The sequence below is a fragment of the Suillus clintonianus genome (genome assembly GCF_016758775.1).
Source record: "Suillus clintonianus strain FC179 chromosome Unknown DEU56scaffold_9, whole genome shotgun sequence".
NCBI classification, from domain to species: Eukaryota; Fungi; Basidiomycota; class Agaricomycetes; order Boletales; family Suillaceae; genus Suillus; species Suillus clintonianus.
The window spans coordinates 339,350-365,262 of record NW_024539233.1 but is presented as its reverse complement, the minus strand read 5'-3'; the positions used below and the strand labels follow the sequence as shown (position 1 = coordinate 365,262).

The 25,913-nt window shown below is 49.4% G+C and overlaps 11 protein-coding genes and 1 non-coding gene across 12 annotated transcripts; 6 read left to right on the top strand and 6 right to left on the bottom strand.

The window, feature by feature from the left end:
• Positions 1-8: 8 nt before the first annotated feature.
• Positions 9-1,111, top strand: DEU56DRAFT_880409 (Fat storage-inducing transmembrane protein). Its single transcript, XM_041356089.1, has 2 exons — positions 9-902; positions 953-1,111. Exons 1-2 carry the CDS (start codon positions 149-151, stop codon positions 991-993), a joined length of 795 nt encoding a protein of 264 aa, XP_041212949.1. The 5' UTR covers positions 9-148; the 3' UTR covers positions 994-1,111.
• Positions 953-3,420, bottom strand: DEU56DRAFT_578720 (Metallo-dependent phosphatase). The gene is made up of 6 exons (XM_041346912.1): positions 3,178-3,420; positions 2,913-3,127; positions 2,762-2,851; positions 2,473-2,699; positions 2,232-2,415; positions 953-2,169 (listed from the first exon to the last, which is right to left on the bottom strand). Exons 1-6 carry the CDS (start codon positions 3,343-3,345, stop codon positions 1,230-1,232), a joined length of 1,824 nt encoding a protein of 607 aa, XP_041212948.1. The 5' UTR covers positions 3,346-3,420; the 3' UTR covers positions 953-1,229.
• A 1-nt stretch (position 3,421) lies between these two features.
• Positions 3,422-5,253, bottom strand: DEU56DRAFT_578637 (uncharacterized protein). Its single transcript, XM_041346910.1, has 4 exons — positions 4,998-5,253; positions 4,074-4,938; positions 3,926-4,024; positions 3,422-3,870 (listed from the first exon to the last, which is right to left on the bottom strand). The coding sequence occupies exons 1-4, from the start codon at positions 5,139-5,141 to the stop codon at positions 3,557-3,559; spliced, it is 1,422 nt and encodes a 473-aa protein (XP_041212947.1). The 5' UTR covers positions 5,142-5,253; the 3' UTR covers positions 3,422-3,556.
• On the bottom strand, positions 5,213-7,087 carry DEU56DRAFT_778908 (carbamoyl phosphate synthase small subunit). The gene is made up of 5 exons (XM_041351848.1): positions 6,935-7,087; positions 6,655-6,883; positions 5,791-6,598; positions 5,548-5,728; positions 5,213-5,495 (listed from the first exon to the last, which is right to left on the bottom strand). Exons 2-5 carry the CDS (start codon positions 6,839-6,841, stop codon positions 5,367-5,369), a joined length of 1,305 nt encoding a protein of 434 aa, XP_041212946.1. The 5' UTR covers positions 6,842-6,883; positions 6,935-7,087; the 3' UTR covers positions 5,213-5,366.
• A 2,363-nt stretch (positions 7,088-9,450) lies between these two features.
• Positions 9,451-11,413, bottom strand: DEU56DRAFT_578652 (uncharacterized protein). Its single transcript, XM_041346911.1, has 9 exons — positions 11,224-11,413; positions 11,055-11,168; positions 10,928-10,998; positions 10,273-10,879; positions 10,164-10,217; positions 10,048-10,110; positions 9,929-9,994; positions 9,832-9,882; positions 9,451-9,786 (listed from the first exon to the last, which is right to left on the bottom strand). The coding sequence occupies exons 1-9, from the start codon at positions 11,318-11,320 to the stop codon at positions 9,779-9,781; spliced, it is 1,131 nt and encodes a 376-aa protein (XP_041212945.1). The 5' UTR covers positions 11,321-11,413; the 3' UTR covers positions 9,451-9,778.
• A 24-nt stretch (positions 11,414-11,437) lies between these two features.
• DEU56DRAFT_778901 (uncharacterized protein) lies at positions 11,438-12,204 on the top strand. Its single transcript, XM_041351847.1, has 4 exons — positions 11,438-11,478; positions 11,530-11,626; positions 11,676-11,697; positions 11,757-12,204. Exons 1-4 carry the CDS (start codon positions 11,460-11,462, stop codon positions 11,820-11,822), a joined length of 204 nt encoding a protein of 67 aa, XP_041212944.1. The 5' UTR covers positions 11,438-11,459; the 3' UTR covers positions 11,823-12,204.
• A 1,290-nt stretch (positions 12,205-13,494) lies between these two features.
• DEU56DRAFT_t38 lies at positions 13,495-13,581 on the bottom strand. Its single transcript has one exon. It is a non-coding gene; the product is annotated as a tRNA-Tyr (tRNA).
• Positions 13,582-13,696: 115 nt separating this feature from the next.
• Positions 13,697-14,447, top strand: DEU56DRAFT_869151 (Rpr2-domain-containing protein; the record flags this gene model as incomplete). The annotated part of the gene is made up of 3 exons (XM_041355534.1): positions 13,697-13,965; positions 14,020-14,102; positions 14,164-14,447. 3 exons carry the CDS (start codon positions 13,697-13,699, stop codon positions 14,445-14,447), a joined length of 636 nt encoding a protein of 211 aa, XP_041212943.1.
• Positions 14,448-15,368: 921 nt separating this feature from the next.
• On the top strand, positions 15,369-17,656 carry DEU56DRAFT_778885 (Metallo-dependent phosphatase-like protein). The gene is made up of 5 exons (XM_041351846.1): positions 15,369-15,750; positions 15,808-16,040; positions 16,120-16,212; positions 16,272-16,682; positions 16,741-17,656. The coding sequence occupies exons 1-5, from the start codon at positions 15,592-15,594 to the stop codon at positions 17,471-17,473; spliced, it is 1,629 nt and encodes a 542-aa protein (XP_041212942.1). The 5' UTR covers positions 15,369-15,591; the 3' UTR covers positions 17,474-17,656.
• A 1,599-nt stretch (positions 17,657-19,255) lies between these two features.
• Positions 19,256-21,251, top strand: DEU56DRAFT_869162 (UTP-glucose-1-phosphate uridylyltransferase; the record flags this gene model as incomplete). The annotated part of the gene is made up of 10 exons (XM_041355535.1): positions 19,256-19,411; positions 19,461-19,537; positions 19,594-19,727; positions 19,776-20,175; positions 20,234-20,321; positions 20,368-20,455; positions 20,506-20,556; positions 20,606-21,025; positions 21,075-21,131; positions 21,187-21,251. The coding sequence occupies 10 exons, from the start codon at positions 19,256-19,258 to the stop codon at positions 21,249-21,251; spliced, it is 1,536 nt and encodes a 511-aa protein (XP_041212941.1).
• A 369-nt stretch (positions 21,252-21,620) lies between these two features.
• Positions 21,621-23,770, bottom strand: DEU56DRAFT_908500 (UTP--glucose-1-phosphate uridylyltransferase family; the record flags this gene model as incomplete). The annotated part of the gene is made up of 13 exons (XM_041357013.1): positions 21,621-21,629; positions 21,685-21,713; positions 21,767-21,823; positions 21,880-21,997; positions 22,057-22,269; positions 22,319-22,407; positions 22,468-22,518; positions 22,569-22,656; positions 22,710-22,797; positions 22,850-23,249; positions 23,297-23,430; positions 23,492-23,568; positions 23,630-23,770. The coding sequence occupies 13 exons, from the start codon at positions 23,768-23,770 to the stop codon at positions 21,621-21,623; spliced, it is 1,494 nt and encodes a 497-aa protein (XP_041212940.1).
• An 818-nt stretch (positions 23,771-24,588) lies between these two features.
• On the top strand, positions 24,589-25,874 carry DEU56DRAFT_778844 (ribosomal protein S8e/ribosomal biogenesis NSA2). Its single transcript, XM_041351845.1, has 6 exons — positions 24,589-24,642; positions 24,722-24,960; positions 25,027-25,131; positions 25,183-25,285; positions 25,338-25,462; positions 25,515-25,874. Exons 1-6 carry the CDS (start codon positions 24,639-24,641, stop codon positions 25,566-25,568), a joined length of 630 nt encoding a protein of 209 aa, XP_041212939.1. The 5' UTR covers positions 24,589-24,638; the 3' UTR covers positions 25,569-25,874.
• The last annotated feature ends 39 nt before the right edge of the window (positions 25,875-25,913 follow it).

Here is a 25,913-nt window from a genome sequence, read left to right as displayed (position 1 = left end):
GGTCCCCTCAGCCGAAGTAGTTACGTCTGCAACTGCATGCTGCAGTTATAAGTTAACGCCACGTTCACGCACACGATCTTTACACGCAAACCTCGAATTCAGCCTACTCCAGTGCACATAGATCTTGTATCATATTTCATTCAGCGAAATGTCAGTTGATGTGCGTTATGCAGCATTCGGAGGAATAACAGCGATCCTCCTCTTCGGAACACTCTACTCTGTCACATACGACACTTATCTCGACACCTCCAATCCCCTCCTTACACACCTCCCTCACCACCTACATGCGACGCACTATTTTGCAAACAAAGCCAATATCCTCAATTCATATTTCATCAAACGCGCCTGGGGCTGGACTTCCGCCGCCTTCCTCACCCTCTGGCTCACAAGCCCACCGCACAAGCGCACAGCGCACAGAGTAGTCAAGTGGGGCGTAGAAACAGCCGTATGGCTCGTATTCACAAGCTGGTTCTTCGGACCTGCCCTCCTCGAAAGGCTCACAGCAGCTTCGGGAGGCGTGTGCACGGTCACCCTCCAGCCTTCTGGCGCGGTGGTCACTATCCCGAATGACTACTGTCTCACCCGGACGGCGATATCACTAGAGACACATCCATCCTTGTTTGCAGAGTCGTTTGCTGAGTCGTTATGGGTGCCGGATGATAGGTTGCCGGTGCTCCCGCGTCTCAGGAAGGGACATGACGTCTCGGGTCACGTCTTCCTCCTCACTATGTCCGCCTTGTTCTTGGTGGACCAGATCAGGGTGTCTCTGCGCGCGAGGACGTGGTCGCTCGCGCATGCTTGTGCAGTCGCGTTCAATATCGTGCTCGTCGCGATCTGGTTGTTTGCGGTCTCCACCACCAGCGTGTACTTCCATTCACCATTTGAGAAGTTCACCGGATATCGTACGTCCTGTTTCATTGTAGGATCAACACCATGCTTACTATGTTTACAGTGTTGGGAGTCGCGGGTTATATGGTGACTTTGTTGTTGTAGTATACCAGCGGGATTCTATTAGTGCTATGGATGTAATATTTCTACATAGCTACCCCATCCGCTTGTAGTATACTGTATTATACAAAGTCGACGTCGCTCCAAACTCATCAGATCCATGTCAAAGCGTGTGCGAAGAGCTCGTACTGGTCATGCAATGTACGCTACGCCATTCATTATACGGGCGATAATCATGTAAGTATCGGATAGTCTGACCAAAGTCTAACGGTCAATCAATGTCAAAAGAACAGCCAGCCAATCAAAGCCCACGTAACAACAGCAGGCAGCGCAACGCTCATGCTGTCACCCGCCAGCCTCCATACCATGCCCCTCCGCTTGCCTCTGCTGGTACTGTCGTTGTTCAAAGACGCACCAAACCTCCTCATTTCCCCCCACGTCGGCAGCGCAATCGTCACCCGCCGTCTCCTCTCTCTGAACACGAAACTCCAGCTCCAGCTCCACGATGACCATTTCCTTTCTGATCGATGCGCACTCGGCGAGGGAAGGAACGACGGCGCTTCGTGAGTGTCCTCGCCAGAAGGCCAGATATTGTCGTTGTGATGTTGCGATGGATAGTGTACGGGGTTCATCTCGTCCTCATGTCCGGCGTGGAAAAGCGGGATGGGGCTCAGGAGCGGGGAATCAAGCGGTGACCCAGGGGTTGAGGACGAGGACAAGGCACGGAATGTGAATATTTCTTTTGCACTGGAGACACGCAGTGAGGGTGGGAGTGCCGTCGACGGAGTTGTCGGTCCGTTTGACCTCCGTGGGGACCAGTTGCTCCATATTGCGGACTCTGGGCCTGGCGGCGGGGAACCTGGTCTGCTCCTGCTGACGGAGACAGGCGAAAGAGTGGAGGAACGGCGATGGTGCCTGTCGGGTGAAATATTAAAGTACAACAGCGCAATCGCGGTGAGCACGAGTGCGGGGACGTATATTGAGCTGAAGATGCGAAAGGTATCGGGCAGAAGACAATGCGCATCTGCGAACGTAGGGCCATGGGGTGATACGGCAGAGTCTGGATGGACGAGGGAGAGGAGCTGGAAGCCCGGGCGTCGGATGTGCCTGGATGGGGAGAATGATTTTACTGTCACTTCGCGGACGGTGGTTTTTGCCAATATATTGGCATCTGTTGAACGGAGTTGGTGGGTGATGTTGCAGTAATCTCGATTGTCGCCGCTGTATAGGGGCGTGCAATATAAACACGGGAATGTGGGGCTGATGTATTTTTATAAACGTACCTGAATACCACTGCTGGATGAAGTGTGTGCAGAACAAATCTGGTGGTCTGTTTGCCAAGCATGTTCTGATAGCCATGACCTGCACTAGCTCGTATAGAGCCTTGTTCTCGTAGTGGTCCACACGATGTACTTGCTGGTCGGGACAGTGGAATATGGCTGAATAAGATGATAGGGCTAGACGACGCTAAAAATAAACCCAACATCAGCGAAACGCATACAGGAAATGCAAGACAGCGCCCACCCTTGATGGCGACAGAGGCGATGAACTCAATTGGACCTCCAACAGCTGGAGTCCAAGTCTCATACTGCTTGCCCATCCCATGCCGACGGTAATCCTCATCAACTAAACCAGGGGCGTCGATGAAGAGCAGCCTATGGCCAGCCAGATTAACCTCCTGATTCAAAGGTCCAAAGTACTCGGTAAAGTATTTTCGCGAATTCTTGGAGAAAGTAGAGGATTCTCCGAGACTGGAAAGCACGGGCCGTATCACTAAGCTCCCGAATGACCACGTCACAAGTTAAGGACATACCCTACATCTCTATTCCCTGGAACAAAATAGTTCGGGACGGATTTGTCGGTTGAGAATATCCCTTTGAATTCATCCACGTAGTTTTCATACCTATCGGGAACACGAGACCGATTAGCGCATATAAGAAGGTGGTCGCAATAGCGACACGTACTCATCTTCACTCGTGACGTAGCGTCCAGAGGCAAGGACGTCACCCAGCCATACAACTGCGTGAGGATGCAGGCGAGTTACGACGCTCCAGCCTTTCCGCAGATATCTCGTAGAAGATGCACTATAGCCGAACCATGAAATCCCTGAACGCCTTGGATTGGGGAGTTGGGGGTCTGAAATTAAGAGGACTCGGGTTGGCTTTTCGGTGGATCCAGCCTTGACAGCACATCATTATGATGAAGACAGAACGCCGCACGCGGACTCACCTCCTTCAACTCCTTGTCTGGCCACTTGCAATCTGATAAACTGTAGAAAAAGACACCGAACTCGCACCAAATGACTAGTATGACCCAGAAGAAGCGTAGGAGGTTGATGATGGTGTTTCGCGATAGAAGACGCGAATTCCTCGTGCGCCTTTCATGGATAAAGCTCATTCCGCATCACTTGTAAGTGAGGAATTAGCAAGTGTAAGGCAAAACCGAGATTCGGTTGTAAGAGATCAAGCAGAAATGCTTTTAGGGTGGCTAGGGCTCGCTTGATTGAAATCAACGTAAATAGCACTCAACATCCTGTGTACCGGCCCCGAGGGTATTATTATAAGCTCGTCCAGACCACCATACAATTACATGTAAGAACATTTATATCTCACTCCCAGTCACTCTCCTCTTCCTCGTCTTCATCCTTCTGTACATGTTCCTGTGCATCTCCCGCAACACTGACGTTACCAGAAACAACATCATAACTGTCCTCGCTGCTTTCCCTAGGACTCATGGTCATAGGAGTATTGAATTGTGAGGAATTTGGAAGCGATTGGACGTCACTTGTATCTGCCGCTTTCGGTGCCAAGGTTCGTTGTGATGACGTTGACGATTCGAGCGCTCCGAGGGATTTAGATTCAGGGGCGACGGATTCGTCGTCGTCATCTTCCCAGCTGAAATCTTCTTCAGTCTGGTTTGCTCCTGTGAAGATGTAAATCAATAAATATGCTACAGTGAAAACACAACAGTCATGTACCGTGAATAAGAGCCTTGCGTCTCATTTCTTCTTGCTCGATCTGATACACGCGGAAGAAGTATCGTGTCCAGAATTCTTCGTCAGAAAGTATGGAAGGTACTGAGGCAGCGATTAGTGGCGACATTGAGGATCAGAATAGTCAACGTACCTAGCACATCAAACGTCTCCTGCAGGGTTTGACCGTCATCTGTATCAGACAGCGCGCTTGCGACGCGTTCTGACCAAGCTTTAGTACCAAAGTGTTCGTCCTTGCTCTGCACCTCAGACACCCAAGTATGGAACGTCCCACTCGACGCTTCAGCCTCGGGATCAAGCTTCATGATCTCGGGATTGCTCTTCAGCTGCTTCAACAGCGCTTGCGCACGAGTCGCCACAGCCTGACGAGCGTCTTCACTCTGCCGCCTTGAGGGAACGCCCGAATCCGTTTCCTTGCCCTTGCCCTTCACATCCCCTCCTTCCGTCGGTAGCATCCATACGTCAGTTCCATCCCAAACCAAACCCTGATTCGAATATCCACTGCTTTCCTCTGGCGGAATTACTTTCACCGCATCCCGCAGGGCTTCACTGGCTTCCTTCATAGCTTCCCGCAGCAGATGTTCGCTCTTGTGGACATATTCCTCAGCCTGTGTACGCGTCACCCCCTGGACGCGCTGAAATTCGGTAGTTAGCGTCGTCCGCAGCTGCGAAAGATCGATGTTCTGTGGGTGTTTAAGGCTTTCCGGAAGCTGAGCTTGGACTGTCGAAACGATATTAGGCGGAAGCGAAGATTGGAGGCGCGCAAAGAATGATTGTGAAGTTGAAAGTGAGTCTGCTGCGCTGGGCGATTCGGCGGTGGGCGTCTCAGGAGCCGTACCACACTCGCTCTCGCTCTCCTTGTCAGAGTCGTCCTCAGCCTGATCAGCGGGGGTATCGGCAGGAGTGTCGGTTGATATAGCGAGCTTGCCAAGCTCCTTCTGCGCTTGTGTGACTACCTCGCCGAGATCCTTGCGCGCAGTCGCGAACGCAGTTTCGCTCTATCAGATCTTCTGCGTGAGTTTCGATTGTCGCAATCATAGAGCATATGTGAACGTGCCTGCTTCCTAAATCCTCCCCAGAACTTTCCGAGCTGGCCGATGACCTGAGAAACCTCTTCGTTGAGGCTCTGTTCTGCGTGAGCATTCACGGGCGGCGTGTTCGCACCCGTCCCAGTCAATCCATAAGTGTCAAAGAAGTTCATGGTCAATGTTCATCGATTTATCAAGGAAGGTTGCGTGCATGCGGCGACCCAACAGAGACTAGTCACAACGTGATCCACGAACGCCCGAATAGGCAAGTTTTCAAGCCACAAAGAGGTACATTTTTGAGACAAGTACAACAAAAAAAGTCCATCAATCACCGGAAGAAACTACTCTAGTATCGTACACATTTATTCATGGATATGATGAGAACGGTTAGAAATATTTCAAGCAGCAACTGCGACACGGGCAGGCTGTTCCGCCATGAAAGTCGCAGCGTCTATGGTATTATCCACAGGCGCTTGAATATTCTCTGCTTTGTACACACGGCATTCATCAAGGAAGTCGGTGAACATCTGCGCGATGAAAATCAGCAACAGCTAAGCTAGATGAATGACGAGAACAGACCTCAATTGTGTCGAGGGGACCACCTGCACTCTCGGGATGGAACTGAACACCCCACACCCTCTTGCCAGACTCAGGGGTGGACCTGATGCCCTCGACGGAAGAGTCGTTGCAGTTGATGAAATATGGTTCCCAGCCTTGCGGGAAGGGGTCGGACAGCTTGAGAGCATACTGGTGGTTTTGACTAATGACGCCATTTAGCATCATCCATGACTCATAATAACTGGTGAGAGAAGGAACGCATACCTGGTGACATAAACCCTTCCAGCTTTAATTGAACGTGCAGATGCGAGAGCGAGGACAGGCTGGTTGTGTCCACGATTGCCGAACGTCATGCGGTATGCCTCGAGGCCGGCAGCCATACCAATAATCTGATGTCCCATACAGATGCCAAACACTGGCTTGTCCCATTCCTGAAGTGTCTTGCGAAGTATCGAAACTGCTTCCATGCATTGGCCCGGGTTTCCGGGGCCATTGGTCAGAAATAGACCATCGAATTTGTTGCGAACGGAGTTAAAATCGTAGTTCCATGGCAGTACTGTGACTGCGGCATTCCGGCGAACAAGGGAACGCAGGATATTGGCCTTGACACCGAAGTCTAGAACTGCGATCTTGATATCGCCAGTAGGGTTAAGCTGGTAAGGATGCTTTGTTGAAACCTGGTCGACAAGATTCTCAATGGAAGGGTCCCAATATTGCTCGGAGGCAGGAGCAGGAGCGGAAGCATCAGCACCAATAGCAAGGCGGCCGAGGGTGGTTCCTTGATCACGAAGAAGGCGTGTAATTGCACGTGTGTCTACGCCGGTGATAGCGGGAACATTTGAGCGGCGACACCATGATGCCAATGATTCCACCGCGGAATGATGAGAAAACTTTTCTGCGACATCAGCTACCACAATAGCACTGCATTGGATGCCCTCGGATTCCAGGACCACACCAACGTCCTGAGAGTTAATTGGTGCTTTGTTGGACGGAATACCGTAGTTGCCGATGAGGGGTGTGGTAAATACGAGAATTTGACCACGGTAAGAAGGGTCAGTCATGGACTCGGTGTCTAAAGAATGAGGCAATGAGAAGATTGCGGATGATATGATGAATATTTCGACATACATGACGTGATGGATGTTGAGAAGACAGTCTCGCCGAAGACGCTCCTGGGAGAGCCAAATGAACGGCCATGGAAGGACTGGCCGGTTTTGAGATGTAAGACTGCTGGTAAAGCTGAGAGGGGCCCTGTGTGTGTGGCAAAGCCCCTGGAGAGAGTGGTTGGTACACGAATAATGGATCGCATCAACATGATCAAAATCCGATGAGGGAGAAGACGAGGTCGCCGAGATAGCTAAAGGGCGAAGTTGTGAGGAGTAATTGGGCTTAAAAGCAAAATACATACTCGTCGCGTGTGTTCTGGGTGAAGATCATAGACGAGCTTAAAAGCTCAAAAGGATAATGCAGCTGGAGATTGCTGACTGTCAGAGGGAACTGCAGAAAAAATTTGACACCAAGACGACGGCGTTTATATAGTCGCTGTAATCGTTGGTCGTTGTTTGCACACCAAAGCGCGTGATCTTCGTTTGCCTTTTTTAAGTATCCATCCCCCTAATCCACGAAATTTGAAAGTCACAAAGTTTGACATGTTCCTACGCCAGCATGATGCCCCACATGTCCAGTTGACCCCAGTACCGATTTGTCCACCGTGTGATATTTTTTCACAAACGTCTTAGATCGAGCAGGTCATGCAACATTTCACAGGTGCTGACACGCACTCTGTTGACACGCACAGTACCCCCAGTAAATCTCATCATTCCTAAATCCGATCTAACTTGCATGATCTTCCCTAGGCTCGTGATCAGTCGCCCCCACGAGTGGACCGAGTGTCAGGGTACGTTCATTCCAATCACTCGTCACGAAGGACAGCGAGCAGGCGGTGACGAGACTCTATGATCGATAATTCTGTTGAGAATTGACGCAAGTATGTAGATGGGTGAGGCAAGTCCAACGGATTGGATCGTCAAGATAGAGTTCCGTAAATTGACAAATCGTCAATAATTCATAGACGCCAAAAGTCCTTTCGTCTTTTTCGAGCGTAGCTTCCCTGCCCTGTTCGCATCTGGAATATGTGACTGGCCCTCGTCATCAGATTCGGATGACGAATCGTCGTCGTCGTCATCATCCACCTGCCCTCCCTTACCATTAGCCATAGTGCCGGGACCAGGCCCAACCGGAGTACTTTGGGAGAAGAGAGCCCCCTGACTCGCGATATCTGTGAGTCTGCGATAGGGTGGTATCGATCTGCGCATTTTAGCATTCGTCGTCTTCTTCTTCTTTTCGCCTTCTGCCTCTGCCTCAGACTCCGAGTCCGAAACCACCTCCATGCTTTTGTGTACAGACGCATTATACTGTGAGTATGGAAAGGGTACCTGGCTTGCAGGCAACGTGAAAAGTGGTTCGCTGACCCTGGCTGTTAAATCATCATCAGAATGTTCCCCCGCGCCATTTGGATCAGATGCTTTGCCAGCAAGCTCGCCCAGTATTCCGCCCAGCCCAATAGGAGAACCATCCGAATCAAGTTCGTCTGTCATGATGGACGGCGAAAGTTCGCGAAGGGCAGACCATTTGGCAAGGGAAGCTGGAGGTTTTGGTAAAGGTTGTGAATGGGAGGGTGTTGCGTTATGACCCTTCAAGTTTGCGCTCCTTTTGACTGGTTGCGAAGACATGCGAACGGGTTCTGTCCGTGTTGCTCCCTTACCGCCGCGAATTGACAGTTTGTCAAGGCCTGTCCGAGTGACAGCACGATTCTTCTTTTTCTCCTCACCATCCGCTCTCTGGGTTCCATTGACCTTGGACTCATCAGCACGTACAGGGAATTGTGATGGGCTGGGAAGTTGCCCATGTCGATTCCTCATCAGCTTTGCTAGGCTAGGCTTTGGAGTCGAGTGGGCTGCTGGAGAAAGAGGTCTTGTAGTTTTCAGACCCGGCGGTGTCGTAACTTCGATGGGATCATTATCAGATGTTAGCATTTGCCGGAATTCCATCAGATCGTCGGCTGGTTCAATGGGGTCATCATTAGTGTCGGCCTTGTTATGAGGGAGCGCTGTACCGCGGGCAGGTGATGTATCTGATGCTTTGTCCAGGTCTACAGCATCAGGTGCTTCATCATCATCTTTGGCCGAGTCTTTGTCGCTATCTTGAACCTTTGACACAGAAACACGGGTGTCGTCCGTGTCAGAAGCATCTCTTTGCACACCATCTTTCCTGCTTCCAGCTGGGTCTGTAGCGTTGGACGTCTCATGAGCATCCGCAGAAGGTTGCGGCGCGACAGTTGAAGGCAACGGGTAGGAAATGTTCTGGTTCGGCTGCGGCATTGAACGCTGCTCGCTGTCATCGTCATCCTCCCCTTCCTCTTCAGATGATTCTGCCCGGCGTTGCGAAAACGGACGATACTTCCGCTCATTCTTGCCGTCGTCTTCCACTTCCAGGAGCCCAATATCACCGTCTTCATCCTCGGTGTCAGATTCATCTTCTTTCGACTCCATGGTCTCGATCAAGTCGCGAATTTTGATTGGCGTCGGGCCCCGCATGATCGCGTCCAAGTCAACGTCATCGAGCGAAGGTTGGCCAGCCTCATGTTCATGCTCCTCTTGTACTGGATCATCTTGTTCTAGCTCCTGAGCAAACTCGTCTTCTTCCTCCGAGCTACTTCCTTCGCCGCGGCTCTCCACAGTCACCTCTGAAAGTAGCGAGTGACTTGGCACAAGGGGCGTCCATGAAGGAGACTCCTTATCGACTTTCGTAGCTTCCCCTTCAGACTCTTCGTCACTCTCCAAGCGCTTTTTTGACGGCTTCGTAGTATCTGATGCGTTGCGTTTTGCAAAAGACACTGCAGCGCTAGAAGACTTTAATAGCGACTCCAAATCCTTGATGGTGAGTTGATGCTCCTTTGCCCCTGCTTTCCTCAGTTCCTCAAGTCTATTCTGTATCGCTTCCTGGCCTGCCCTCACGGTTGGGCACTGATACAAGGGATGAAAGGAACCAGAGCAAGCATGACAAAGCGGACTAGATGACACACCACCTTTCGTGGTCGTAATTACAGGGGGCGCCGGTGAAGTGGACGGCTGGGAATCGTTAACCGAATTCACCTCAGCATTGGTATCATTCTTTTTAGCCTTTTCCTCCGATGCACGTGCTATCGAATCCACAATGTCTTGAATATTTATTGGATTATGAGGTTGGCCAGCTATTGATCTAGCATTGGTTAGACCGTGACCGCTGTCAGAATGAGTTGCGCACCATCTGCATCAGAAGCCTTGGGTTTGGTCGGTTTGCTTTGCTTTGTCTTCTCTGTTGAACATCAGAAAGCGCTGGATCAATGCATGATACCACGCACTTTCTTTCGGGGCTGGAGCCTCTGAAGCGTCCGCAATTGTAACTTTCTTGCGGCCTTTCGTTGAAGCTGTATTAAAATTATCGGTTACAAGGAACTTCTGATGAAACCGGATGACGAACTAGATGTCTCAGGAGCTGGTTCGCTTTCAACTTCTTTACCTTTCACTTTGCCCTTCTTCTTCTCTAAAGGTAGTCAATCAAGACATGTTTAATCAATGTGTGCAACTCCTGCGTACTTTCAGAGGCTGCTGCGCCGTCAACTGCACCGTTCTTGGATTTCACGCTCCCAACTTTTGGAATGCGATATTCAACGTCCAGAAGCGTGGAAGGGATACATGTGCCTACCAGACTGAAGATCCAACGAGTGTGCGGCAATCTTCTTCACCCTCGATGATTTCTTCGCCGTTTCCGAGGGACCAGAAGCAGCTGGAACTTCCTTGTCATCTGGTACTGTTAGTTTCGAGGTCTCCTTTGTCTTTTCTGTCTCCTTCGCCTTCTTGGTCTTCTTTGGTGGTTTCTCTGCAGCATCCTTGGCCGTACTAGCCTTGGACGTCCTCGGCTTCTTCGGCGGTGCTCCACCAGTGGGGGCTGGTGCTTTGGTGCTGATCAAGACTTCGGGCTTTGCAGAGGGCTTCAGTGAGGATGCTGCTGGAGCACTGACTGAGGCCAGCTCCTCTATTCTCCCAATGTTCGCCATAAATTCTTCTACAAAATTGTCCTCAGGGACGACCTTGGAACTTTTCGCAATTTCCGTATGCCTGGGAGCAATGCTCACTGCAGGCTGATCTGTCTTCCGTTTCTTAGTCTTCGGTTCGGGTGCCACAGACGCGTCGCCATCCTTGGGCTGGATATTACTGGCTTTGCGTTTCTTCTTGGCAACGCCCGTCTCCGAAGCTTTCGACGCGTCACGCGTGCTGGTGGAAGATGTGGCTCCGTTTGCTGGAGGCGTTTGCTGGAATGGGTCAACACGAGCCAACCACACGCGAACCACTGGGCTTACTGAAATCTCCACCGTCACATCAACCAACTTCATCAATCTAGCCCGCGCGGAAAATGCGTCGAAATCATCATCTGGAGCAAAATGACGTCAGATAAGAGGTACCAAACCGCAGAGCCGGCGTGTTTACCATCGTCTAAATCAATAACCTTGCTGCCACGCAGCTGCTTTAGCTTGACCGTCGAGTTCGACGGCAGCTGCAGTTTTCGCCGTACCACATTCTGTATTTCTTCCAGAGATTGTTCTGTATATACTGAGATGAGCACAAAGCCACCCATAGTGAGTTAGGGAGGGGGTACCCTTGAAAAGTCTATCAAAAGATCTTTCTCCAACGAGATATGTAATGCTCGGTAGCAGGTCCTCTTCTCGCTTTCGTTTTCCGCTTTGCACTTCCATTGCAGCGGGATGAACGAGCGACGCGACAGCCTGTGACAGTGCGTGGCTTGGAGATGTGGGCGTCGATGGGTGTCGGGCTTTTCTAGAGGAGCACTTTATAAACAAACGCAAATATCACCCTCAACCCGGAACATTCATTATGGCTGGTGGAAGTCATCGTACGTGACGCTCAGCTCGTCCTTTTTGCTGCGCTCACGATGTATTTGCAGCTTCAGGTTTTAATCCTCATCTTCCCGGGTTCAGATACCAGTTCCTTGCGAAAGCACTTGGAGCCACTATGTGGTTCTTCATTTTATATCGGGCCCGGTAAGTCCCAACACTCTCTATCTACAGCCGCATGCTAACTTCTTATCAGTGAGGACGGACCTAAGCTTCTTGTATTTATCCTGTTCTCCTCTGAATGCTACTTTGTGTCTCTAACACGCTATTTTTACAGGGCCTCCGGCATCCATGGGAGGGCCATGGTCATGGCCACCACGACGAGCACTCAGAGCATCATTGACCATCTCGATAGAAATGTTGTAATCTTTTGGGTATTCACTGATATATCCGCATTTTGTTTGCACCATAGGATTGAATTGGCCTCAAAATGAACTTTCATTATCTATCGTCCTCGCTGCCAACAATCGATGACCACTAGAAGCGAATCCATTATTCGTGCTCCGAGCTCTTGACCCCCAAGTGTCTCGCGCCGAGATCTATATCTTAAACCCAATCTCTCGCCGATCCTTTCGCCCCATGGTTCATGAGCAGGGAAATAATTCAGATAGCTGTCAACGCTTCATGTTTGCAAGAACATATACTAATGGGAATCCATACCAAAGCCAATCAAGTGCACAGTCTGAGGACTTGCATATGAATATTGACTCGTGTGTAAGGTGTTCATGATCATCTATCTGCGTCTCATCATAGTTGCAGCGTTCATATCACATCTCAGCAGAGCTATCATGGCGGTCTCTTGGTCATGAGCGCCTCCAATACCCCTGCCGTCTGTTCTACGTAGGCTAGTTTTTGGGCTGTTGGCCCAAAGTTCGCGAAGTCTCAGATTGCAGCTGTATTACCCACGACCGACTTATCAAAGATGGACTCCATTACGCGGAATCTATCTACAACATATAATCTTACGAGGTCCTTGGAACGGCGTCCACCTGCGTGCATCTACCATGTCTTTCGCATGCTAAAGCGCAAACGTTGGGCCCGCTATGTCTGTCGACGCCTGCGATTGTAGTGCTTAGTTGGATCTTCTTCGGCCCCCCGTGGATCCCATTGAAAACGAGCCAATTCCAGGACCTGAACATCTTGAGCATGTGCGGGACCATATAGAGCCTCAGAGGTAAGCCGGGCTTACATTTCCCCAGTGACTATATACTTAATTCGAGTTAGATACTTTGGCGGCACTTGGTTGTGAACTCTCCCCAACGCGGAGCGCCTCCTCCCTCGTCATACGCGCAGCCTCTATGCGCATCTTGACTGCATCCCGAAATACCACCCCGGGCTTGGCGGGAAGTCTATGGTCGAGACTTTACATCTCGAAATACCACCTCGGGCTTGGCGGGAAGTCTACGGTCGAGACTTTGCATCTCGAAATACCACCCCGGGCTTGGCGGGAAGTCTACGGTCGTGGCTTTGCGTGTATTCTTAGCCACGCTCGTCTCTGAAGCTTGTAAAACATCCACCGCGCCGGTGAAAATGTGGCTTCATTTGCGGCAGGAGGAGGTTGCAGGAGCGGGTTAACACAAGCTGACTACATTCAAATCACCACGCTCAATGAGATATTTACCTTCACATCCATCGACCTCCCGATTCTCGCCCACACGCAGAATGCATCGAAATCGTCATCTGGAGCAAATTGGTGTTCAGATAAGAAGTGTTGTAATGCAGAAACGATGCATTTTACCATCATCCAAATCAATGAATGCGCTACTGCTTTAACTTGACCGTCGAGTTCGACGATAGGTGCAGTTTTGTTCTCACCACATTCTTGATTTCCATGAGAGTTGCAACGTTGAACGTTGAACATGATCCCCATACAAAGTTGGTTTGGGATATATGTACCTTTGAACACTCTTTCGAATTTCCTGTCTCTAGGTCTCGTTTTCCACTTTACATTGCGGGTTGAAGAGGAGGCAGTCCTGACCACAGATTGCCAATAACAAAAAGTTCTGAACCAATAGTCCGACCTGCCTGGCTCGAACAGGCGACCTCAAGATGAATTGTTTATCCATTACAGTCTCGCGCTCTTCCAACTGAGCTAAGGTCGGTTAATGGCCCTCATTATATTTGATTTATAAACAAGTGACGGCAGACTGATTGACGTCGATTGACGTTTGCACCTAGCACAAGCTACTAGCCAAGATTCCACCCAAAACTAGTCTGATGGGCAAACAGAACAAAGACGACATCCCCAACCCAAGTAGAGTCGGCAATCGTGATATCATCCAACGTCTCAACTTCCTTTACCAAGCCAGTGTTCTCCTCAATGCCGTGACAGCTGATCTTTCGGAGGTTCCGTTTAGCCCTTGCGAGACTAACGACACGCACAACCCACCAAAGAAATGGCAAAAGAGGGTCGTGTCTACTGCGGAGCTATCTAGGAGCTACATAGACACGATGAAAGTCGTTGGGCAGAAAACGAATGTCAAGATGTGAGCACATGCATTACACACTTCATATCGGATCGTAGAGCTAATAGAAGGCAGCGATCCAACAGTCAAACGCGTTATATGTAAGGGATGTCATATCGTGTTGATGCCCGGCGCCTCCTCGACTGTGCGGGTGAAGAGTGCGTGTTGAGTATCCATTTTTTTTTGTATATGTGTTCATCAAGTCGCCGTCATATCCAGATTCCGCGTCGCACAGGCACCTTATCATCCACACTTGTAAGTCGTGTAGAACATCACGACGAATACCTGCGCCTCCAGTTTTGGATGCGAATGAACTTCAACCGGAATCCACCACGACGGACCCACTAGCTCCCGGAGCTATTACTGAAATTACTTCAATTCCACGGTCAGCACAGCGTAGACAGAAGAGGCCACGTGCGCTCCGTCTGCCGCCCCATTTTGATCGAGACCTCGGTCATGTTGTTTTCCGAGGAAATGAGAGGTTGCCCGATGCCACTCCGTGATATCAAATTGGATCATTCTATGACTTGTCGTCCCCCTACTTAATCCGTCGATGGCCCGAGTTGGTCAATTCAGTGAGTCAATTGGCCATCTCACACTGCCACGTTGCCTATGACGACTGTGAATAACATTACTCAGTTCCCCTCAACAGGTTCGAAGAACAGTGGAGATCACGTAGGCGGCGGCGGGGAATACCCACGAGAAGTTCAGAGTTTACGGCTTCAGCACTCTAGTAACAGCATCTCAAAGTTTGGCTGTCCTACACTCATCTCAAGATCTCTTGATGCCAGGACCGTTCTACGTTTCACGATGTTCTGAGTTTTCTTTTGCTAAGTCCACCCTGAGGCTATCACACATGTGCTAAGTCGCCGGTCGTTCCTCCTCCACAAGCTTAAATCTGATCAGACCGTATTTCACTGGGCTCACACAAAACCTATGGCTGGATTCGTTGTACACGCTCACACACAAAATTAAACACACCCACAGAGTCACATTTATATACTTACACACTCAGAGTCCATGCGACTCGACCGTCGCAGGTCGTCACCCAAACCCGAACTCAGCTGTTCGCTGCCAAATTTAAGTTCCATATACCACAGGTGAGACGACTTTTTAAGTTGCCCTCTTTCTTCCTGCATCTAATGCAGGATTACACAGTTGGAAAGCCGAACGTCCTAATCTTGGGAATACCATATCCAGAGCTTTACATTGCACCATTGCTTATTTGAGGGACACGAGCGCATTCGAGTCTCGGCCTTCTCTGCTTCAGCTCAGCGCTCGGAGATTGTCAGTAGCTCTAATCACGGAACAAAAAATTGTAGTCTATGTTTGGTCTATGTAAGTGTGTGGTGTGTATTTTATATAGGTCTGTGGGCGTGTGTAAGAATACTTGAACGAATCCAACGCCCTATAGTTGCCCTATAGCCTTCAAGTTGTACGGCATGTTCTAATTGGTCGACGTCGGACTCGGAAGCGTATTCGTTCTTCCGTTTTTCGTCTACGAAGGCACCTATAATAACGAAGAAACGACGGGAAACGACTATCTTCCTTGTATTGGCCTGTCTAGAGGGGAGACTAAATAATTCACACTCTGACGCATCTCACTGGTTCCAGAGCTTGCCTGCTGGCTTCGGTCCATCACTTCCTATGTCAGGTTATCTACCTAGTGACCTGAAGCTATGGCCGCCATCACATATCATGTTCGTGAATGGCCTTCGGGCAGCGTGGATCGTCGTCGTCATTTGGTATGAGGTTTGCACATTCGACTATGTCTTGGATACTTGTCAGTGGCCCGATATCCACCAGGTGAAGTAATATTAATGCCCTATGGTCTCAAGTTAATGCTTATGCGTCAGTTATCAGCCTGACACGCCAAACTCCCGTATTGCACGCGTATTAGTGGTAGCAGACCCTCAAATCATCGACCACCGCTCGTATCCCACACGTGGCTTCTTGACGAAAGCCTCGGGCCAGTTCTTCATCGATCTCAACCTCCGGAGGAGCTGGCACTCGACGATAAATAGAGTGAAACCTCATGCCGTTGTTTTCTTGGGCGACCTAATGGATAACGGCCGCGCGACCATGTCGAATAGCGAGTATGTTTTTCATAATTCATAGCTGCATTCAAGCGGTGGAACTTCAGCCTGCGACTAAGGTTGCTCGTTTGCTTACAAGGTACAATGCATATGCCGCGCGATTTTTCGACATCTTCAAGTTAAAGGATTTGGCCATGCCGACATTTTTTCTTCCCGGGAATCATGACCTAGGGTGCGTCATGAATTCTCCACGTTTAGAACATTCTTGTGAACATTCTTTTGAACCTACAGACTTGGAGAAGACGTTTCCTTTTCTCTTGAAGCTCCAACGAGGTTCACCTCTCACTTTGGACCATGGAATCACAAGACTACGATTGGAAACCATACTGTCATGTTCATCGACGCAGTCGCCTTGGTCGAAGAAGATGTTGTCCGCGCAGACCGAGGGTATTCGTACGACAACTGGCCTGCAGTAGCAGGAGGATCTGTCGACTTCGTGAAGCGGTATGCTGCGCATGAGCACGCCAGTCCAATTGTACTCTTCACGCACATCCCTCTTGCTCGGCCTCATGGTACAGACTGCGGTCCGCTGCGAGAACGGGGCACCATCCGCCAGGGACAAGGTTTTGGGTACCAGAACACCCTTTCTAATGAAGCATCGCAATTTCTACTCCACTCGCTGCGACCATCCCTTATATTCAGGTTCGTTGTCCCCCTGTTTGTCACGCAACCCAGTCATTGAGCATAGTTACATATTCAGCGGGGACGATCACGACTACTGTGAATATTCACACCCCTTGCCCTTTTCATCCGCTTCTGGGTCGACCACAGTGCGAGAAATCACAGTGAAGTCATTTTCAATGGCAATGGGAATACGCCGACCAGGATTCCAACTTCTCTCGTTGATTTCAACAGTCCCTGCATTAGAGACCCTGACACAATTGCCAAATTCACCGCCTTCGCTTCTAGATACACCTTGTTTCCTCCCGGACCAGCTCGGTATCTATCTCAATGTCTACCTCCCTTTCATTTTGCTCTCGGTGCTTGGCCTCCTTGCGTTTAATGTTCATCGAACTCTCGCCGGGGGCAACAAACAGGCGCAGCGCCGGCCCGAAGTCTATCCTCGGCCCAGCCATCCGGAACACAGCTCCAGTCGTGCAAACAGCGATTATGAATTATATCGACGTTCGCTCGGGCAAACCAATACGGAAGATACCGACGAGGATCCAATCCTACCTCTCCCTGTGACTAAACTTACAGGGTCGGCGCACTCTAGCAAACTCCGCGGCAGATCCTCGTCTTCTTCCCATTCATGGCCCTTCTATTTTCTAGGGCGGCGAAGACGCATATCGCTGTCCCTGCCGTGTTCAAGTGCGAACCGCGGAGTGCACGAGGTGGGGCTCCTTCATGGCTTTTTCAGTGATGTGGTGGATGTGGCGTGGCCTCCTCTTCTGGCGTTTTGCGTCGCGGCATGGTGTGCAACGCACGTATGAGGTGGGATGGGATGATACTCGTTGCCGGATGACCATCCTGATAGAGGATCACGAAGCTTGGTGTGTACAACTGATTTGACTACCATTATGCTTTCGAATTATAGTCGGACTAATTTCACAATGCCAATATTCAAAGGCAAACTTTACTCTGCAAATGCAAATGACACCGTAATCTCCGAATTGACAGGCGTGGTCATGATCGTACAAAAACGTACGATCCTTATGGATGACGAGCATGCAAGGGACAGATGGCGGCGAACTGCCAAAACTTCCCCTTGTGATTGACAGAACATGCATTAACCTGCTCTGAAGATAGATATGCACCTGTCAAGGATTGGTGACTGAAATGATGCGTCCTGAAGGGCACAGACTCAGTGAATGCCCCGTCCAATATCCCCTGAACCAGCGCAGGAATGACGGCTTGCGATAGCAGGCCAACCCCAAAATGGACCATAATTGCCTTGGCTTGCGTAAGGCACGGAAACGCAACGAGGGGCGAAAAGCCACGGTACGCAAAATCTAAGGAGACGGGCAAAGAAATTGTCCCGACAAGGCACCCCCCAAGTTTAGCCCGTGTCATTGATAAGATGGCATGGGCATGGTTTCTTGTAAATGAAGGGACGGTCCTTGAAAGCTCGATATTGAGGTCCGCGTTCAAAAAAAAGTGTGCCTTGGCATGGCATTTACTCCGACGAGGGCGGTGGAGGATGATGCCTGAAGTGATAGGACAGGATTCGGGTTGGTTTTCGCAAGCACGGATCCTCACAAGTGATGATCACTCATGTATGCCGGCGTTGTGGGAATTGATCTGCAATCATCGAGTCTGACCTACTTTCAAAGACCCAGTCTGGGCTTCACAGCCGCTTTGTTTGACAGGTGAAACTTTCCCTGAGCTTAGCCTCATCGAAATCGACTGGTTCTCTGAGTCGCTATACACTTGTCTAGCAGAGATAATCTTTGACGCATATGATCGCGTGAATGTAGCGAAGTATTCACCTGTAAGAAGTTCGAAGATAAGCGTTCGGATGAGCTCGGGTTGACGGTTAACGGACGGGTTTAGCGCTGGCATATGATGCGTGGTATGCACTGCCTGGATGGATAAGGCGCATAACGTACCAGTGGCATAAACACCGGGTATAGTAGAGGAGAAGATCTGATGATCCGACAGGCGCCATAGCCATTCTAGAGCTGGGCCCCGATATGTAAAAGCTGTCTGAAAAGTCAGTTGAATTCGTTATAAAAGCCAGGATCAGGAAAAGAGTCGAACGTTGTCCAGTCGAACGCAGCATTTTGGGCGTATCCATTTTGCGGCGAGACGCGGGGGTCCCTTTATCGATTTTATGCAAGCACGTTCGTCCTCAAACAGCAGAAGTTCATATAGCGACCTCTACCGACCACTGAAATTGCTTGGTCTACAACCGCGATCCTTCCTCCCTCATTCAACTTCTCCTCCAACGCCTTCATCACCGTTAGCCAAATCTTCTTTTAGGGAGTTCAACGACAGACGAACTAGCCAAAGGAAATCGTTGTGTGAGCTCATACCAGAGGAGCTGAACGTTCTCGGTTCGGACTTGTCCGCGTCTCTCCACAACAATCTTGATCTCAGCTCAGAACTCTACAAACGACACCACAAACCAAGGAGCCCCCTCATCAGAGCTCAAACAGAACCCTGTTACCTGTCTACAACTACGACAAAGCCAATACATATTCCAAGTTCCAAGTATGTCTATCGAATTTGCAGAGTCAATGGCACATGCATATCTTGGATACATTACTAGAACCATGGCAACTTTAACTCCCCGTGACAACCTCAATGCTCGCGTCAAAGGCAGCAGTCATATCGACTTCAAAACAGCCACCACCGGTGTCGCAGCAAAGTCAATGCGCAATGAAATCAGCCATTTGGTGAGCACCTGCGATGATGACAAGGTCAGGAAGGTGCGTCCCGTATACCATACACGCGTACGCCATGTTTGATGCGCAGCAGGCCTTTGATATCGAAATGCAATCATTCTTCTATCTTTTTACTCGCTATCTTTCAGAACGCGCAAAAAGCGTGGATCTGTGCGTGTTTCCTTTTTTGCTAAGAAGGAGAAAATTAAATAATTTCATCTTATCAGTGACTGGGATCGCATCAAGTCCCCCGCCGATGACCAGATTGTAGCCTATGACGGTCTATCTCAGCCTCATGACCACAGTAACCTTAACAAGCTTGCAGTGCTCAAGGTCAATGGTGGTCTTGGTACCTCCATGGGTATGTTCCACGTTGTGAATCCGATTGCGTCATGTTGATGATCGATAGGCATGACTGGCGCCAAGAGTGCGCTGGAAGTCAAGGATGACATGACCTTCCTCGACCTTACCGTGCGTCAGATTGAGCACCTCAATACCAGCAACCGGGTCGATGTTCCGCTTATTCTCATGACGTCTTTCAACACCCATGAGGACACCCTGCGTATCATTAAGAAGTACGCAAATCAACAACTGCGCATCACGACATTCAATCAATCGCGGTACCCCCGGATCTTTAAGGAGAGCTTACTCCCCTGCCCAAGGCGTGCCGACGACGACAAGACACACTGGTACCCTCCCGGCCATGGTGACTTGTACAACGCGTTGCTGTACTCTGGTGTATTGGATCAATTGCTCGCTGAGGGCAAGGAGTACCTCTTCGTCTCTAACTCGGATAACTTGGGCGCAGTGTCAGTACCAAATGGGTATTCGCGTTGCGCCGTCATTGACTGATGGGCTTGATTCTAGTGTCGACGAAAAGATCCTGCAACACATGATCGACTCCCAAGCAGAATTCTTAATGGAAGTCACTGACAAAACGAAGGCCGATATCAAGGTTCGTACCTAGTTGATATATTTACTTGTCTCTAATTCTCTCGCAGGGCGGTACTCTCATTGACTACGAGGGATCAGTTCGCCTTCTTGAGATTGCGCAAGTTCCATCAGAGCATGTCGAAGACTTCAAGTCTGGTTAGTTCATGAGCCTGTGCCTGTACTTTAGCTTCTGACGTAATATCTAGTACGCAAGTTCAAGATCTTCAACACTAACAACTTGTGGATCAACCTCCCAGGTACCGGGGTTTGGTCACTTATTTTCGTACATTATTAATTCCCTTTCAGCGCTCAAGCGCATCATGGAGACCGAGGGCATGGAACTCGAGATCATCATTAATCCGAAGACCAATGAAGATGGCCAATCAGTCATCCAGCTCGAGACCGCCGCCGGTGCAGCCATCAAGCACTTCAAGAATGGCCATGGTATCAACGTCCCACGATCGCGCTTCTTGCCGGTCAAATCATGCTCTGATTTGCTTCTGATCAAGAGTGACATCTACTCCTTGCAACACGGACAGCTTGTCCTCAACGAGAGTCGAATGTTCGAGACCACACCTGTGATCAAACTCGGCGACCACTTCAAAAAGATCCAGCAGTTCCAGAAACGCTTCAAAAAGATCCCCAAGATTATCGAGCTCGATCACTTGACAGTTACGGGTGACGTGAATTTCGGCCGGAATGTGACGCTTCGCGGGACGGTAATCAGTGAGTCTCAATGAACCGATCTGATGCAAGTTGCTGACAAACCTCGTAGTCGTTGCCAATGAGGGTCAGCGCATTGATATCCCTGACGGTTGTATCCTGGAGAACAGTATGTCTTTCTGCATTCTATAACTCCCAATCTCACATTTTCCGTTCGCTTGCAGGGTTGTTGTCTGGAAACTTGAACATGATCGTAAGTGACGCACGAGACTTGCTGAGTCGCTGCTGATTGCTCTTCTCTTTTGCAGGAGTTGTAATTTGCTTAGGAAGAAACCCTACGACGACGCACGGACAATTAGATAGATAGCATATTTCCTTTTTTTTATCTTACTTGTTTTCTGCTCCCTCTTTTTTCACTCTCGCATGATCTTGTTGTTCATCATGTCTTGTACTGTCTTTCCATTGTGGACAACGAGCACCCGACGGCTTTGGTTCCATGATAGTGTCGCGTTACCTGACTACTTTTACATTTGCACAATCTGACTCGTGTATTCCTTTGGAGTACTACTGTGGGATGACAACAAAAGTCCAAGAATGGCATTGATAACCATCATTGATGAGCAATGCCGCAATCTAAAACATAGCTTAAATTAATGAATCAAAGTTCCTGCAGAAATAAATCAGCAAGCTAGGTTAAAGTGCAGATGCCTGGTAGGCCTCACCGTCATATTGAGATTCCCAGAGACTAAACCTGTAAAAGGTCATCAGTCAAATACCATCACGAAGACATTGAAGTATGTTTACGATTCTCCAGCACGCAACCATCTGGAATGTCAATCCTCTGACCTTCGTTCGCCACCACTAAGGCATAAGTTCTAGCCACATTCAACAAATGCAGAGACAATCCAGGTGCCTACCTATCACAGTACCACGAAGCGTGACCCCTCGACCAAAATGGACGTCGCCCGTCACCGTCAGATGATCCAAGTCGATGATATTAGGGATCTTCTTGAATCGTGGCTGGAAATCAGTTATCTGGCCATGCATCATGGCTATAAGCAAATTAAAAATCCCAGCGCCAACATTGCTCCAACCTTCTTGAAGTGGTCACCCAGCTTGATCACCGGGACGCTGCCAAACATCCTACTCTCGCTCATATCCAAGCGGCCGTTTTGCAACGAGTATATATCGCTCCTAATGAGCAATAGGTCGGAGCAGGATTTCACGGGCAGGAAGCGCGAACGCGGAACGTTGATGCCGTGGGCGTTGTTGAAGTGTTTGATCGCTGCGCCTGCAGCAGTCTCGAGCTGCTAGCAGTCAGAAATCGTGCCTCGCGTCCAAAGGTGGACAACAAACCTGGATCACTGCTTGGCCGTCGTCTGTCATTTTGGGATTGACAATGATGTCCAGGTCCATGCCGCCTTCATCCATGATCCGCTTCAATGCTGGGAAATAACTCATTAATGCGGTCGTTGCAGTTGCATGAATAAATCCCTAATAAATACCTTTAAGATTGATCCATAGGTTATTCGTGTTAAATATCTTGAATTTGCGGACTTGCGCATGATTAGCTGCACGGTAAGTCAAGGGAGAAGATATGTACTACCTGATTTGAAGTCGTCAACATGATCTGGAGGTACCTGGGCGATTTCCAGAAGTCTCATGGAAGAATCGTACTCGATGAGAGTGCCGCCCTGTGAACGAAGCATGAACATCCGAGTTCCAGGGTTTTTAGATATTGACCGACCTTGACGTCCGCTTTGGTCTTGTCAGTAACCTCCATTAAAAATTCAGCATCGGTATCAACCATGTGCTGAAGAATGCGCTGGTCGACTCTGCAAACATTGTTAACTACTTATTTGACTCTTCGTCAATGCGAAAACTTACACAGCACCAAGATTGTCGGAGTTCGAGACGAACAAATACTCTTTGCCTTCAGCAAGGAGACGATCGAGCACACCAGTGTGCACCAGCGACTCGTACAGATCGCCATGACCTGGAGGATACCAGTGTTTCTTGTCGTCTGATACACGCTTCGGACACGGCTGCAACGTCTCTTTCCAGATCCTCGGATACCGAGACTGGTTGAATGTAGTTATGCTGATGCGCTGAGACACGTATTTTTTAATGATACGTAATGTATCATCATGCGTGTTGAAGGATGTCATGAGGATGAGCGGTACGTCGACCTTGTGTGTTGTATTCAAATGCTCGACCTGTTGCACGATGAGGTCCAAGAAGGTCATCCCGTCCTTGACCTCGAGGGCACTTTTCGCACCACTGATGCCTTGGGAGTACGTAAGTATAGCTATAGGGGAAATTAAAGAACCATACCCATAGAGGTCCCGAGACCCCCATTGACCTTTAGGACGGCCAACTTGGACAGAGCATCTGGACCGGTAATCTGTGGAAGGTGACTGTAAGGTATGACCTGCTTGTCATTGGGCGATTTAATGCGATCCCAATCACTTATCATCTCTATATTAATTACACGAAAAGGGGCAAGGAAAATAAAGCTGCATGGCTTACAGTTCCTCTCGGTTCTCCTTTTCTGCGAGATAACGAGCATGCAGCTTGGAGAATGACTGCATTTCCACATCGAATGTCTAGTGAAATGATTATACGTCAGGACACAGGCGGGATCAGGAAGCTGGAACAGGGTGTCACCTTCCTGACTGCAGGATCCGCAGTGCGGACTAGTCGGCTAAGGTCACTTTGAGTGCTTTTGGCCAACGCAGATCGTTCATTCGGTCGAACAGCCTTGCGGTGGTGAAATCGTCGGAAGCTGGCTGCCTTGAATAAAGTCATATAAAAACGGACACAGAACAACGAGAGGGAAAACGGGGGCCATAAACACGGAGTTGGAGCACATAGATATACACGCCAAGATGGGCACGCGTAGTCAATGAGGCCTCGAGATAAGCGCACGGCATGCGACATTCGGCCGTCCTACGAGCCTATGATTCTCGGAGTTGTACAGAAATGACGGATTGGGCGACGGGCAAAAGGAGGCTCGATGCACATGCCCGTTGACGGAACGTTATTTCATATTGGGGATCCGTAGGATACTTACCTTTTGAACGAGTTTGACATGGGCACAGGGCGTGCGAGCGACTCATGTTAGCCCAGCCAGGGCAGTAATGCCCACAACTTAATTGAATTCGCGCGTCATGAGGAAAGCCTAAAGGTTCCACGACAAACAATATGGATGAACGCGGAGGGAAGACAGCACCGACCGAAATAAGCGACGCCTACTGAAATGTACGGATCAGTGAACTACGATGCAGCACGCACCCAGCTGATTATGCGACTGGCTGCTGACTGGGCCTTTCGATAGAATATCTGTAGGTACGTCCTCAAATTTGATAGAGAAACATACAGGTGATATTCAGATTTGCAAGAAAGGTGGCAGAGATCATGTCACGTTCGTGCTAGAGGGGTGGATCAACGCCACGGGAGGTTCGTGTCCAGACATGCTGTATCATAATCCCGAATATTAACATGGTGCACTACAGGAAAGAAGTAGCAATGCAACCGTGACGCGTGCAAAGCAGAACCAAATTCAGGTTTATCGGCATTTGCCGATCTGAGTGCGAATAAGTCAAACCTTGATTTTCAGTACTATCATCAAAACCTCGACTCGACTACACGACTCCCATCCTCAAGGCTATCCGACATGGGTGAGTGCTGCTCTTCCGATATACTAACACACAAATATTTTGATTGCATTCTGATGATATCAAACTACTATTTATGCAGGTATATCTCGTTCATCCCGGCACAAACGTTCGGCAACAGGTGCCCAGCGCGCCTACTATCGCAAGAAGAGAAAATTCGAGCTCGGCCGTCAGCCTGCCAGCACTAAGCTTGGTGTCAAGCGCATTCATCCCGTGCGCGTCCGTGGTGGTAACACTAAGTACCGTGCCCTCCGTCTCGACACTGGTAACTTCGCATGGGCATCTGAGCATGTCACAAGAAAGACTAGGCTTATCAGTGTTGTAAGTACCCTTGATACTGCATACAGTTTAATACAATACTGCGTGCTTGACTGACGCCCACTTTAGGTTTACAACGCATCAAACAATGAGCTCGTCCGCACCAATACCTTGGTGAAAGGTGCTATCATTCAGATTGATGCTACCCCTTTCAGGCAGTGGTATGAGTCCCACGTGCGTATTCGAAGTCTATCCCTTTAATCCTGCTAATTTATGCAATAATAGTATGCCCAACCCATTAGCAAGAAGAGCGCAAAGACTACTGCCACTGCGGAGGAGGAAAAAAAATCTAACCATCTTCAACGTGTCATCGCTGAGAGGAAGCAGAGTAAGACTGCCGTTTTGTCTTTTCGCATTGTATAACTCATTACTTGTCCCAGATGCTAAAATTGATCCCCTTCTCGAGTCTCAATTCTCTGCTGGTCGTCTCTATGCTTGCATCTCAAGCAGACCTGGACAGTCCGGTCGTGGTGACGGCTACATTCTGGAGGGCAAGGAGCTTGAGGTTTGTCTTCTAGCTCGAAATTATGTATCGCTTATTGACATTACACAAATAGTTCTACGTCAGGAAGCTCCGGTCAGGCAAACAGAAGCACGCCCACAACGCATAAACTTCGTGACCCTAGTGATTTACCCCTTTGATTTGTCTCTGAGCATACACATAAGATCACGAGGACATGGTGAAAATATGGGAAATCCTTAGTGCTATAGTGTATGACGACCATGCCGCATCTTATCGTATGCTCTGTCGAATTGCAATCCATGTCCTCTCCATGCATGTTGCTTCTGGAAAGATAACCGCGTTTATTATTGTTCGCAAGCAAGTGTGGGTTTGAGCTGACATAATCGAAGTGGGTTAGTGCCGTAATTGCGCCAGCAACAGTGCTTTCACCTTGTTCCTTTTCCCTTCCGTTCGCGTCATTGCTGTCCTCGTCCAGCCTCTGCTTTTTTTTCTT